Raw genomic sequence first — 14,357 nt, 5'->3', positions numbered from 1 at the left:
TCATAAACTTCAATGTGGAAGTCTTACTGCTCCATTGCCTTATGAACAATAGCATCAGAACAGCCAGCTCAGACAGCTGCATACTTGATAACTCTAGTAAGAGACTTGAAAAGACAATTAAAGTGATGACTGCATAATCTTCAACATTGTGTATAAGTACCAGAAAAAAATTCCTTAATTTCTAAACTTCACCCAGTTAGAAAAAGTGGTTCAGTGCATGAATCTTCTCCCTTGCACAGCAGTGTCTCTTCTGCTTCCTTTTTTGAGCACTGAGGATTTCTTCAATTAACTCTTCCTCAGACTCAAGGTCATATGTTATCTTTATTACTGATCACATGGATTAAAGTTGTATCTAGACGTCCCAGCTGAGATCAGGCACCATTGTGGTAGCCTCTGTGCAAACACACAAGAAGAACCTTTGTGTGTTTGTACAGCACCTAGCACAAATGGTGCCCTGGTTTCAGCTGGGCCTTCTAGATGCTACTCCCTAAACAGCTTACGGTCTAAATAGACAAGGCAAAGTGGGGAAGGCACAAAGCAAAGTGACCTGCGCAAGGGCACACAGCAGCTAGCATGGAATAGAACCTACATTTTCTGACTCCCCATCCAGTGTGCTATCCTAGACCACACTGCCTCCCTCCCCAAATCTTCATCATTCCTGGTTTTATTTAGAGTTGGAAAGTACTGGTTTATTGTTATATATAGACAATACCTCATCCTGACTGCTGATTTGATTGCTCAGTAAAAAGAATAACTTCAGAATGGAACAATGTATCTCCAAACATTTTTATGTTTATATAAATCTAGTTAAGGCAATTACAACTTGACCTGTAGGTAAATTTAAATCACTTCCGTGAGTCACTTGCTGTATGTCATAATTTCTGTATCAACAGAATAGCACTCTTAAAAGAGTGTCACTCAGTCTATTTATAAACCCAGAACTGAAATCTGTCATAAACATGCTACAGTTCTTACTCTTAACTATGAGTTTACTATAGGTCAAATCCTGATCCCCTAGAGCAGCATGGTCCAGTGGACTGGGACTGCAGAGACCTGGGATGTATTCCTGGCTCTGCCACTCTACTGGTGTGTGAACTTTGGCAAAACACTTCACATCTCTGTGCCTCTGTTTCCACTCCCACTCTCCCCCCACGCCCATCTGTCTATATAAAAAGATTCCAGGATTGTCACCCTGTGTCACTCTGAAGCCTAGAATGTCTGTAGAGTCAGTGTGACATGATGGAAGCAGCTACAAGCATAGCTGAGAGCTCTCTTTGTTCAGAATATCACCAGGTTGAATCATCACAGGGTTTCATGGTCTGTTACCATCCAATTTTTAAGTTCTCTGCCATTTTGACATTACAGATTACACCTGTGCAGTGTGTAGCTACAATAAGCCTGTATGTCATGCAAAGAGTCCTAGACTTGTGATATCAGAAGTAACTCAACCAATCATGCCCTTATTCTATGGCTAATTTGCATGCAATTTCATTGGCTGTTTGAGGGGGACTGCATAGATCATAGATTACTTGGCCTAATTGTCACACCTGTGTGCCCACACAACTCAACTCTCCCAGCACACATCCCATCCCCCCACAAAAATCAACCTACACCTACACAAAAGAACACAACCAGCACACACACTAACCCCAAACTTCCCTCTGAAGCCTAGAATGTCTGAGTGAAGTGATGGAAACAGCTACAAGCATGGTGAGGGCTCTTTTTGTTCATAATATCACCAGAATCAGTCTTCCCTGGGATTTGCAGTCTTACCATCCAATTTTTAATCTCTCAGACATTTTTGGCTTTTTTACATACATAACTTTATGAATTACACATATGTAACAGCACAGGCTTTCAGCTACTAATCAATGAAATCTTTGGGCCAGTGATTATCTCTCTCCATGTGCGTGCACAGTGCCTAATGAAATGGGACCCCTGTCTTGATGGGGCTGCTCCCATAATATAAACAAAAACAGCATTGAAGTCAGTTGCAAAATTCCTATTGATTTCAAGGGCGCCAGAATTTAGATGTCCAGTACAGGCATTTTATTACTTACATGCTGTAGATGGATTTAGTCACATTTAATTTTTCTGTCATGTTGTACAAGTTAGCAGACTGGCGGATAGAAGGATGGACCAGTGGTTTGGGCACTAATTTAGTACTTGAGTAGACCTGAGTTCAATAACCTGCTCTTCCAGAGACATTTTTGGGTGATGGGCAAATCACTTAGCCTTCTCTGTGCCTCAGTTCCCCATCTGTAAAATGGGGATAATTGCACAGCCCTACCTCGCAGGGGTGTTGAAAGGATAATTACATTAAAGATTGTGAGATGTTCAGATACTACAGTAATAAGGGTCTTGTGAGACTCCTAGACAGATACTGGTGTGCTGTTGAGTTTATCTGAAAGGCTAGCACTGCTCAAGAGGACGGGAAGATGATGCACATACACAAATCTCAAAATCATTTGTTTTCTACATCTATGTCAATACCACTCAGGCACCATTTTGTAAAGGCCGGGATCATATCCAGAGACTTTGAATCATGTCAATTATGTTTCTGTGAAATTCTTGCATCAGGAAAGTTGCTAATTATTACAATCAAAATCATAGTTAATCATATTTGACACTTATCCTGTTTATTTACATAAAATTCACCTAGTTTTATAGATTGCATTATTGATATCTATATATATCTATATCTCTCTTTATATATTTTAACACTATAAATTATGTTTAAATGCTGATAGCTCATACTTTCTGGTTATAAAGATTCAGTGGAATTTAAAGGGCCAGATACAGGATTGTAAAACTGACTAAATGCTGTCATAGAAAACAAACATGATTGGTGAATTTTTGCTTCATCTTTATCTCACTGATAAACAATTACTAAAGTAAATAAGTGTTCCATGAAACATTCAGTCTGGTATGAGCAATAATTAGAGCCTGATCCAAAGCCCAGTGGAAGTCAGTGGAAGAGTCATTGACTTCAATGGTTCCAGCTCTTACTGAGCCAGATTAACAGGTTTAAACCAATTTGTCCACTGAACTCAGGTCAAAATCAGAAATTAATTAGATAGCCTCCATTTCTGTACATCACAAAACCATCACATCATTTAATTCTCTGTTCAGGAGAGGTGCAGGACTGGAATAACAGATGTTTAAAGCCGGAGTGTACAGCATTGACAGATTCCCTGTGTCGGAAAAACTTGAAGAGACTACTGATTATTATGCGGAACATGCCTGCTTTACTGTTACCTCATCCTCCTGCCTTCTCTGTCCCCATTTGTGTTTCATTCATCTTGTCCTGTTTTTAAAGGGACAGTCCCATAATTAAGCCCTCCTGCAGGTGTCCCGACTTTTTCTTAAAAATGGGCAAATTGTCCTGTATTTTCTGTCTCTCCCTCATCATTACTGGCGGGTCCTGCTGCTGGCCAGATCCCAGCTTGCTAGCCACCTGGCCAGCAGGGGTGTGTGTGTGGGGGTCCAGTGGCCGATGATGGGGGTGGATGTGCAAGGTTGGTGGCAGGGCAGAGCTGCAGCGCATGGGGCTGAACCACTCCCCATGACGGTCTGTCAGCACAGCCCCCTCCCTGCATCCCGGTCTGGACCGCACTGGCTGCACACTGTGAGCTCTGAAGAGATGAGCTCTGCAAAGACACAGGCCAGGTCATCCCTTTCTCCACTCCTCCTGCCCTTCAGCTGGAAGCAGCTCTTGTCCCTGCTCTCCTGCACAGTGCCGAAAGGCTGCTGCTGGCCACGTTCTGGTGTGAACCCTGGCTGAAATCTGGAGAGGGAGATACGTGCCTCGTGTTGCCTCAGAAAGATGCGGCGCCAGGTACCAGGTGGGGCGGGTCTATCCCAGGGACCCAGCCAGGCATGGAGGGCGGAGAGTGCCAGGCAGGGAGGGTCGGTCAGTCATTCCCCACCCCTCACCCCCACCCCCATGTGAGAGAGGTGTATGGGAATGTGTGTGTGTGTGACATCTCCCCGTGTGTGTGTGTGGGGGGGGGTAGGGATGTGTGTGAACCCTAAAGCCTTAAAGATACGAAAGTAAATAAAAAGAATCCGCAGTATTTCTTTTTAACAGGGGTTCAGTCGTCTTGATGTTAATTTGAACATTTGTACTGCATAGTTCTGATTGATTGCTGTTGAACTCGCTTGAATATGAGTAATTTTACCAGGTGTCCCGTATTCAGCATAGGGAAATATGGTCACCCTACTCATAAACCTTGATTACAGGCTCAGGGACTGTCTTCTTTTTGCTGTTTCTAGCAATCTTCTGTTTACTACAGCATTCTTGCCTGGAGTCCCTAGGCTTAACTGCAGTATTACCAGTAATATACTATACTACTACGATGACGCCAGTCTACATTTCCTGGTTCAGACATATGCTATTAGTCTGTTGCTTTTATGACCATTAAAGGTGCTGAGAGAGATGAAGTAGGTGAGGTAATATCTTCTATTGGCCCAACACTTCAAACATTAAAAGTACTTGCATTTATATGTAAATACCATTAAAAAACATCCTCAAGATCCTCATTTGGTAGCTAGTACTAGGAAACTAGGAAAAAAACTATTTCCTCCAACAACTTTCTCCTAAAAAACCCACAATGCCCTGTTTTATAAAGCGGAAAAAATAAAACCCAAGAAAAAATAAAAACCAAATCCTTCAGTGAGCTGAATGAAACATAGAAATGGTCTATTTGTATAAGTAGGGGCATAGCGAGCAGATCGAGGGACGTGATCGTTCCCCTCTATTCGACATTGGTGAGGCCTCATCTGGAGTACTGTGTCCAGTTTTGGGCCCCACACTTCAAGAAGGATGTGGATAAATTGGAGAGAGTCCAGCGAAGGGCAACAAAAATGATTAGGGGTCTGGAACACATGAGTTATGAGGAGAGGCTGAGGGAGCTGGGATTGTTTAGCCTGCAGAAGAGAAGAATGAGGGGGGATTTGATAGCTGCTTTCAACTACCTGAAAGGGGGTTCCAAAGAGGATGGCTCTAGACTGTTCTCAATGGTAGCAGATGACAGAACGAGGAGTAATGGTCTCAAGTTGCAGTGGGGGAGGTTTAGATTGGATATTAGGAAAAACTTTTTCACTAAGAGGGTGGTGAAACACTGGAATGCGTTACCTAGGGAGGTGGTAGAATCTCCTTCCTTAGAGGTTTTTAAGGTCAGGCTTGACAAAGCCCTGGCTGGGATGATTTAACTGGGAATTGGTCCTGCTTCGAGCAGGGGGTTGGACTAGATGACCTTCTGGGGTCCCTTCCAACCCTGATATTCTATGATTCTATGATTCTAAATCCAGTAATATGACACCTTTTTTATTAATTGGTAATTCTCAATTACCTAGCTAACACTCAGTGTTTGTGCTTTGAATTCTGTTGATGCTAGATATGAACTACGGAGAAGGAGATGATTAAGAAACACTCAGGAAGAGTTTGATTTCAGACCAGTGTAATTCAGGAGTAATTTCACTGAAGTCAATGGAGCTCAATCAGTTCAGAACAGCTGTGAGATCAAAATAAAGGCCTCAAGAATTTGAAGGAAAAAAAACAGCTGTTATGAGTGTATAAGACACTGACTAATGTTAAGGGTCATATTTATCTTACAGGCTGAGAAAGGCAAGCAGCCAAATGCCAAAGGAAAAGCCTGAGATAATATTTACACCCATTTCTTCTCACTTTAGCGTTTAGCATAGCTAATGTTTAACAATGCCAGTCTGAATCATCTGAATCAGTTTTCTTTTCGTGTAAATTGTGGCCTCCTAATTGTATAGAGGGCATGGTGAATATTATTATTATTACAAGAAGTGGTTTTTTTCCCCTGTGTTCCCCCAAAGAGCATGGCAGTGCTTGTCCCCATATCCTTGATAGTTCAAATAAATGAATACTTCTCCAGTTGGTGGGGAAAGAAGATTAGCTCTGTTAATAGATTGCAATGCAAACGTGCGTAAGCATATAGAACAATTATTTTATAGCTGGGGTCAAATTTTGTCCTCAGATAAGCAGGCGAAAGTCTCACGGACTACAGTGGGCACTGTGCCCATTTATCAGAGGGCAGAACTGAGCCCACAGATTGTATAATTTTAGATATGATTATCACACTGTTCCCAATCAAGTTCTTTGAAGAGCAAAATATTTATTGTGACTGAAAGTAGATGTTGCTAGGGTTTGAATGGAGATGACGGTTAAAACTGTCTATATTCTTTCCTCTAAGTGAAGTGGTACTCTAAATAGATCCCTTGTTTTAAGATTACTTGGAAGTGATGACATTTTCTAGGACTGACTGAATTTTTTTCTGATGGAAAATAGGATTTTCAACTAAATGAAAGTTTTCGTGAAAAGTGGCTGCTTTCCTCAAATTTCTTTTGATGGAAAACTGAACACCCAGATATTTTTGATGTTTTGGTAAATTTTTAGACATTTTCTGGATTTTATTTTATATTTACTTACTTACTTACAAACAGAATTATTGTTGTTTTCATAGAAATTTTCTGATGAAGAAACCTCCATTTTCCAACTAGCTCTACTGTTCTCATAGTCAGGGCCCTACCAAATTCATGGTCCATTTTAGTCAATTTCACTGTCATAGGATTTTTAAAATCATAAATTTCATGATTTCAGCTATTTAAATCTGAAACTTCATGGTGTTTTAATTGTAGGGATCCTGACTCAAAAAGGAATTGTGAGGGGTTCGCAAGGTTATTGTAGGGGGGATTACGAGACTGCTGCCCTTCCTTCTGTGCTGCTACTGGCGGTGCCGCTGCCTTCAGAGCTGGGCAGCTGGGGAAATAAGGATGGCGTGGGATGGTATTGCCACCCTTACTTACTGTGCTACTGTTGGCAGGGTGCTGCCTTCAGAGCTGGGCATCTGGCCAACAGCTGCCGCTCTCTGGCCACCCAGCTCTGAAGGCAGCACAGAAGTAAGGGTGGCAATACCGCAACCTCCTTAAAATAACCTTGTGACCCCCTCCCTGCAGCTCCCTTTTGGGTCAGGACTCCCAATTTGAGAAATGCTGGTCTTCCCTGTGAAATTTGCATAGTATAGGGTAAAAGCACACAGAAGACCCGATTTCACAGGGAGAGACCAGATTTCATGGTCCGTGACATGTTTTTCATGGCCGTGAATTTGGTAGGGCCCTACTCATAGTGGAATGAGCTTAGTGCTTATCCAGGTGTGTTGTAGTCTGATTGATTTTAAGAAAGCAGTCCTCCAGAATGCTTTGGGCAGCTTCCTGACCTTGGGCATTTGCTACATTTTGACAATTTTTTTCCATCATCATTTTTTGCCAGAAAAAAGCTTTGCTGTGAGTATAGAATGAAATATTCTAAACATGTCTCTGACTCCACCCTTGTATACTTGCAGATGAGATTGGATTTCTGCCACTGATTTTTTTCTTTTACATTAAAAATACTTTTCTTATTTGTGCGTCTTCACACTGGACATGCAGAGACCAGGATGCCTGGAACTGGTGCAGAAATTTGTACCCCGTGCACAAAAGAACCCAGCTCCAAAGGGGATTCTTCTGAAGCGATGCAGGTAGAGGGGAATTTTGGAGGTATGATGAGGGAGACAGCAGGACAAGACCAGATGATCTGTGTCTAGGCAGCTCTATCAGCCATCCTTCTCTGGAGCCTGCAGCATAGCTTGTTTTCCATAGTTCTGTTTCTCATAGTTTCTGGCACAGTTTGACTGATGTTTCTGCCTATTGCTCATGTGATCAATGTAACTGACCCCAAGAATTACAGGGTGTTGACTGTATTTTTAATACATGGCAAAAGTTCCTGGAGCCGTGGACAGAGAGGCTTTAGCGTTTTGTATAAACCTCAATAAATATCAGATGCAGGATTGTCATTGGCAGTGTGAAGTTCCTATACAGGGGACTTTATTTGTTTTAACAGTACGGTGAACACTTGAAAATGTAGCAGAGGATTGCAGACTGCTACAAAATGTTCAGTAGGGCCAGAGTCACCTTAGACCCCCAATAAGCTTTCAGGTCTGATTCCTTTTATCTATTTCTTCTGCTCACAGTGCCCCCTGAAGGTTACCTGGGCTCTGTTGGCCCAGTAGGAGGAGTGAGTTCCGAAAGAGAAGGGCCGCCACTGAATGCTTAGTTAGCAGCCACAGATGGTTAAAACTAAGGGACTCTTAGCTCAAATATTACCCTCACCTGCTGCTGCAGTTTGAGGACAGAAACTGTGTTTAAGATGGATTCAAACCACTAAGGGCTTTAGAGATCAAAGCTAGCACCTTGAGCTATACCAGGAAGGAAACAGGAAGCCAGTGCAGTTGCTTATGAGCCCAGTATCTTCCCGATGCTGACCCTGCTAGGCAGGTGCACAGCTGCATCAGCTTTAGCTTCTGAGTGCTTTTCAAGTGTAGCCCCGTGAACATCTCATTATAGCAATAGATCAAGAAGTCACAAGAGGATGGATCACAATGGCAAGATCCAGACCCATGACAAAGGTCACAGATGTCTAACCAGACACATGAAAGGTGCATTTATAGGGATATCCTTTCCCCAAAATCCTCCAACTACCTGCTACTGAATCTACTCATTATAGCTATGAGACATCTGTGATCCTGGAGGTACATGTAACTGATCATAAACTAACAATGCATTGCAACAGCCTCAAGTTTAATACCGCTCTTTTTTTTGCCTTGCAGAAGTCAACCTCGGGACACTAATGTCCTGTACCTTGTGTGGACAGGTAGCAACTTGCAAACCCTTAAGCTCCCCGTCATGCAATTTCTTGCTCCAGCCAAAAGTATTCATCTTTACAGGCAGGCCAGTCAAATCACATTTCTTACCTCTAGTTCCTGAGCATTCAGTCCAAAGAGGGGAACAGAAGGGTAGTGGTGGGTATATTGGGTGGGGATTAATTGTCATTAATTAGTTTATACCTTGAGCATGGGAAGGGGAGGATAACACTTCTATAGTGAGTGCTTTTCATCCTCAAAAGTACTAAGGCTACGGAGGCAAAGTCCACAAATAGCCTGCATTTCTTATCAGACACTCAAGCACTTTCAAAAGCATAATTTGCAAAGGCACATATGGTATAAAAGAAATCATGAATTGGACACACATACTTGTAGGACTTCTAAAGTTGTTCTGAAACCCTTGTATAACCCAATTCATCTGTATTTCCTTCCTGAAATCGTGTATCAGTTTGTTGGCTGATTAGTGTATTCAACTGGCAGGAAGGATTACCTGTAACTTGAATGACATAGTAATGAACTTTGCACGTGTAGGATGAAATCTTTGCTGAAGTCAATAGGAGTTTTGCCATTGGCTTTATGGGGCCAGGATTTCACTCTTACTATTAAGCAAATATAGAGGTAGCAGCTCACTAAGTGTAACATTTTAGTCAGCTGTTTTCCCTTTCTCCTTTGCTACCACTTAAAATGTAAACGATTTCTGCACTTTCCAAAAATTGTTAATTATAGTTCTGAACAATTGTTTACTGGACTGTACCAAAATCTAGGACTGTACTAGCAAACTATATAGGAAGGGTGCGTTTAAAAGTAGTGAAGAAGCAAACTAGAAAGAGACAAGAAACAAAAGCTAAATATGTTTCTTAGACTCATCATGAGGGCTACTTTTGCAAACTGTAACAACCTTAACTATAGTGGTGTTAACTCCCCCTGACCCCACGAAAACCACACACACTATCATTAAGATCATAGAAATTGTTCATAGCTTTAAACAATAAAGGAAGCAGGAAGGCAAAGGAAAAGCATGTGGATGAATGGCAAGGCAAAAGAGTTTGTTCAAGCAAAAAATGCACCCTTCAAAATTTTTCACCACAGATAGTGATCCTGAGGAAGATAGCTATCCCAAAGCTTGTCATTGAAGGTAATAAAGAAGAGGCACTGTCAGGGATTGAGGAGTTAAAGGAGACATACTTCCCAAGAACAAACTGATAATTCAGTGGGGGAGCAAGATCAAACCCTTAAAATCCAATCTCGGTGGAGCCAGGTGGTGTCAATCAAGGAATACTGAAAGAATTAAAGAGAGTGGTTGAGCTGTTAAAAAAAGAAAAGAAATGTACTCTCCACTACAGTAACTAATTTTAATGAGGGTAGTCTCTATTGTACTGACAGATATTTTGAAAAAGATGCTTGGTTGATCTTGGAAATCACATATTTTGTGAACTTTAGTTCAATACCAGGTACATTAGTGGAAACCATAATTAAAGACGGTTATACAATAGACAGAAGAGCATGATAGGATATTTACAAACAGCACAGCTACCGTAAAGGAAAATCATGCCTTTCTAAGCTATAATTTATGTGGACTTTTATAGAAGATATGACAAAGCTGATCAGAACCTATTAAGAAAGCAGTCATCCAGTGAGAAGCAAACTTTTGTCTTGATTAGAAACTTGTGAATAGATGGAAAACAGGGTAGGAATATATTGTCAATTTTCAACAGGGAAGGAGGTTAATGGTAAGGTATCCCACGGAATCGTACTAAGACTGTATTATTTAATATGTATTACTTATCTGAAAAATGAGGATCAGGAGGACAACAGAAGTGGTAAAATTTGCAAATGACCATTATTTAGGTCACCCAGAGAGAAGCCTGCAAGGAACTTAGAATATCAGGGCTGGAAGGGACCTCAGGAGGTCATCTAGTTCAACCCCCTGCTTTTCAAAGCAGGACCAATCCCTAATTTTTGCCCCAGATCCCTAAATGGGGCCCCCTCAAGGATTGAACTCACAACCTTGGGTTTAGCAGGCTAATGCTGAAACCACTGAGCTATCCCTCCCCCTTCAGAGGGCCCTCACTAAGCTAGCTGAGAGAACATTATGATGGCAGATGAAATTCAATATGGACAGTCCAGAACAGAATCAGAGGGAAATTTCTATCTACTGCATCAAGTCCACAACTTTCTACAAACCCTTGGAGATATCCCATTCAAGTACTGACCCAGCCTGTTCCTATTTTATCTTTGAAGATCTGGCTTCATTACAGCATAAAGTGATTTGGCTGTTACATTCATTCTGAATGTCTTAATTGGAAATATCTCGATATTTCTCCCAATAAGGCAATGGGGGAAAAAAAAGCAGTTATGCTTTTGAAACTTCTTTTTTAAAATTTAAATTTACATATGGGAGATAAAGTTCATGCTGCTCTCTTAATGCAATCAAAAAGCAGAGATTTACATATCCGGATGCTATCTAGCTGGCTCATTAGAGGCAAACAATACTTCCCACTGAACTCAGCTGCAGCCATTCAGAATGAACACATTACTCCTATAATTCACAAAGCAAACTTCATGTTTTGAGGAGATAAACAACAGAAATTTAGTTCTTTGTAGCAGTGTTATTTTCAGCCAGGCCTTAAGCCAAAAATTTAGTTTTATATAATAGCAGAAATTTTACTACTTGAACGTTTTTATGGAGAAACAGATGTTGCTTTGTGACAGAGAAACCCAGTCTGCAAAATGAGCAGCGTGTCTTGTATAACTCCCCCCAACACACTGCAGCTTTGTCAGAATGGGATATATTTATATAATAACTTGATTCTGTCCATTTTAGGGTTTGTCAAAACTGCAGGTTACTGTGCGGCAAGCCAGGGTGTGAATCTGCAGCGCACCAGGTTGCTGTGTGGCAACATCCATGTGGACTCTGTTACTGCTCACAGGAAGTCCCAGAGTGTGGCTTAGCACTACTTGAAAATGTCCACATAGGACGTTACTGCATGGCAAGCTGGTGCTTGGCAAGCCCATAGTTTCTAACCACCTCATAATCTTTAATGTGTTTATCCTCAACACTGAGGTAGGAAAGTACTGTTATCCCCATTTTACAGGCAGATAACTGGGGCACAGAGAGACAGTGGACTCATCCTCACTGCAGCATTCGCTTGAATTATCTACACTGGTTAACTCCTCTTGAGTTAGGCTAGTTCGAGTGTGAGTAACCACGCTGCAAAACGCCACTTGGGCTGCCCACAATGATTGGAACAGTGGCATAGAGTAGCGAAGTCCCAACTTCATTACTAGCTCCAGCATCAGCAGCACTCGCACTTTAACCCACATACACGGATGGGCCAGCTCGCTCACAGTTTACAAAGCCACTTAACTTAAGCTAGTGATTTGTGTGTGCAGAGGGGAGTCAGGTTAGGGGCAACATTCGAGTTATGCCGCAAGCTAACACTGCAAGGTCACGCTAAGTCTGTGGCAGAGCAGAGGCTTGAGCCCAGATCTCCAAAGTTCCAGACTAGCACACTAACTAACTAACTACCAGTCCATCTTTCCTCTGTGATTGCAGATCCTGCAATAAAGTTGCTCAGGGTCCAGTTCAAAGGAAGTACTATGTTTACGGAAATAACTGTTCAGGACAGCAGATTAGCATGTTACTTGCATGGGAAAACCTGGCTTAGTGTACATTGTCAGTAGCAAAATTTATATTTTAGATTATTCACAAATTTCAACATGTATTAATGTGAAAACTCCCCTCCCTTTCGGCCAGAACAGTTGTATTAGGCCATGAACCTTGCCTCTTCTGAATGTTATTGAGGACAAGTAGTCAATATCTTCATCAGTAGGAGCTGTATAGGTAATACCTTATCCACAGTTTGAATACCAAGCACTTCCTCATTTAATTATCAAGCAGCTTGTTTTTCAGCATAAATCACCCTTGGGAATTTGTTCATATTTTAGAAGTTTATCTTTAAATGCAGACACTCATGGACAGAGATGCAATTCATAATGGAGCTGGAGAAGAAATGATTGCTAGTTACTGGAAAAATATCTCCTGTTATTGAACATCAGTGGAGCTAAATTTGGGATATTGTTAAAACCAGTGAAACTTTTAATAAAACTCAGATTAATTTCAGAGAACATGGAATCCATTCTCTCCCCCACCCCCAATACTTGGACTCCATGAAAATGCTCTGGTGGGCTTCCAGATTTAGAGATGTGCATAGTGGAGATGTTAATTTAAAACATACCAGACAAAGTGTAATTAGTGACTTGTAGTGCATTTCAATGTTAAGTTTGGTTTTATATCTTTGTCAGTTAATACTGACTATCTGTATTGATATCACTATATCTTGCACTCTGAATTATTTACTGAAGATTAATTTGTTTGTGTATTCTTGTAGCCGCAGATCTGGCCAGTATACAATGAACCATGAGAACTCTAAGAAGTCCACAGAGAGGCCACAATTTGACCGCTCAAGTTCCCAGGATTCCGTGGATGAGTTGTCTATGGATGACTATTGGAAAGAACTTGAAAACATCCATGAAACCAGCGAAAATAATCATAAAGAGCAAGAAGTGGTTGTGGTGAAAGAGCCTGATGGTAACATTTTGATGAACGATTATTTTAGTGGCCACTGATTTTGAGTACCCAGTTTTGAGACACCTTAGGATTCATTTTCAGAGGTGCTGAGGACCCAACAACTCCAAATGAATCAATAAGAGCTCCCCAGCACCTCTACAAATCAGGCCTTGGGTGCCTTAAATTGGACACCCAAAAATGAGGTACCCCAAATTTGTGGCTGCTTTAAAAAAAAAATCTGTCCTTAAAGAGTTATGCCAGAGTAGCTAAAATAAGTTTTATTTTCCTTAAAAGGTATTCCCAGATATTCTCTATTTTCAAATTATACTAGTTTAGGATTTATAGACAGATTATATTCTTGTGTTTAGGAAGAAAAGGATTTGTTAATACAATTAGTAATTACAATAGGTACGATAAAATTGCATAATGGGCATACAATCTCATGCTTCAGAACAGAAGCCAACCACTGACTACCTGGGTTTAGGAAGCAACAACTCCTACAGTTGTGACATGGTATAATCTGTTATGGGGGGTTTAGACCTTCCTATGAAAAATCAGGTACCCGTCCCTGTCAGAGACAGGATTTTGGACGAGGTGGACTGATCCAATATGTCAACCGCTGACTTTTCCGATAAAGATCCAAAGCCCTGAATACCAGAATGTAAAAGTAATCTAAATTTAAAGGAAGCATTTATTTTCAACAATATGGTGTGCGCTTCCCCCAAAGATACAAAATTGTTAGGAAACTCCCCTTCCCCCCAAATTCTGAAAATGGTAAATTAAAGTTTTGGGGTGGGATTTTCAAAGATGATCAATGAGTTAGTAGCACAAATCTCATAGGCTTTCAGGGGGCCTCGTGCTCATACTAGCCCCCATAGGCACTTTTACCTGCGGGTGGGATTTCAGAAGAAGGTAACAAACTACGCTACAGATTCCTTGTTTCTAGTCCTTACTCCAAATTCTGAACTTCCTGCTGGGGGAAAACTCCAAGTCAATGGGGAGTTTTGTCCAAGTAAGAAGTTCAGGCTATTGCCCCAATGCAGTAACAAATTCGTAAT

The 14,357-nt window shown here is 41.2% G+C and overlaps 1 protein-coding gene across 3 annotated transcripts in view; it reads left to right on the top strand.

Moving 5' to 3' along the window:
* Positions 1 to 14,357, top strand: part of ARHGAP18 (Rho GTPase activating protein 18) — a 124,097-nt gene that overhangs the window by 62,902 nt on the left and 46,838 nt on the right. For all 3 annotated transcript variants that reach the window (XM_048844601.2, XM_048844599.2, XM_048844600.2), the window contains exon 2: positions 13,121 to 13,320. In XM_048844601.2, coding sequence (XP_048700558.1) covers positions 13,121 to 13,320 — 200 coding nt within the window. The remainder of the gene's footprint in view (positions 1 to 13,120; positions 13,321 to 14,357) is intronic.

The sequence above is a fragment of the Caretta caretta genome, chromosome 3 (genome assembly GCF_965140235.1).
Source record: "Caretta caretta isolate rCarCar2 chromosome 3, rCarCar1.hap1, whole genome shotgun sequence".
Taxonomy (NCBI): domain Eukaryota; kingdom Metazoa; phylum Chordata; order Testudines; family Cheloniidae; genus Caretta; species Caretta caretta.
Note: the sequence above shows the minus strand (reverse complement) of the source record. Positions and strands in the feature narration are given on the sequence as shown.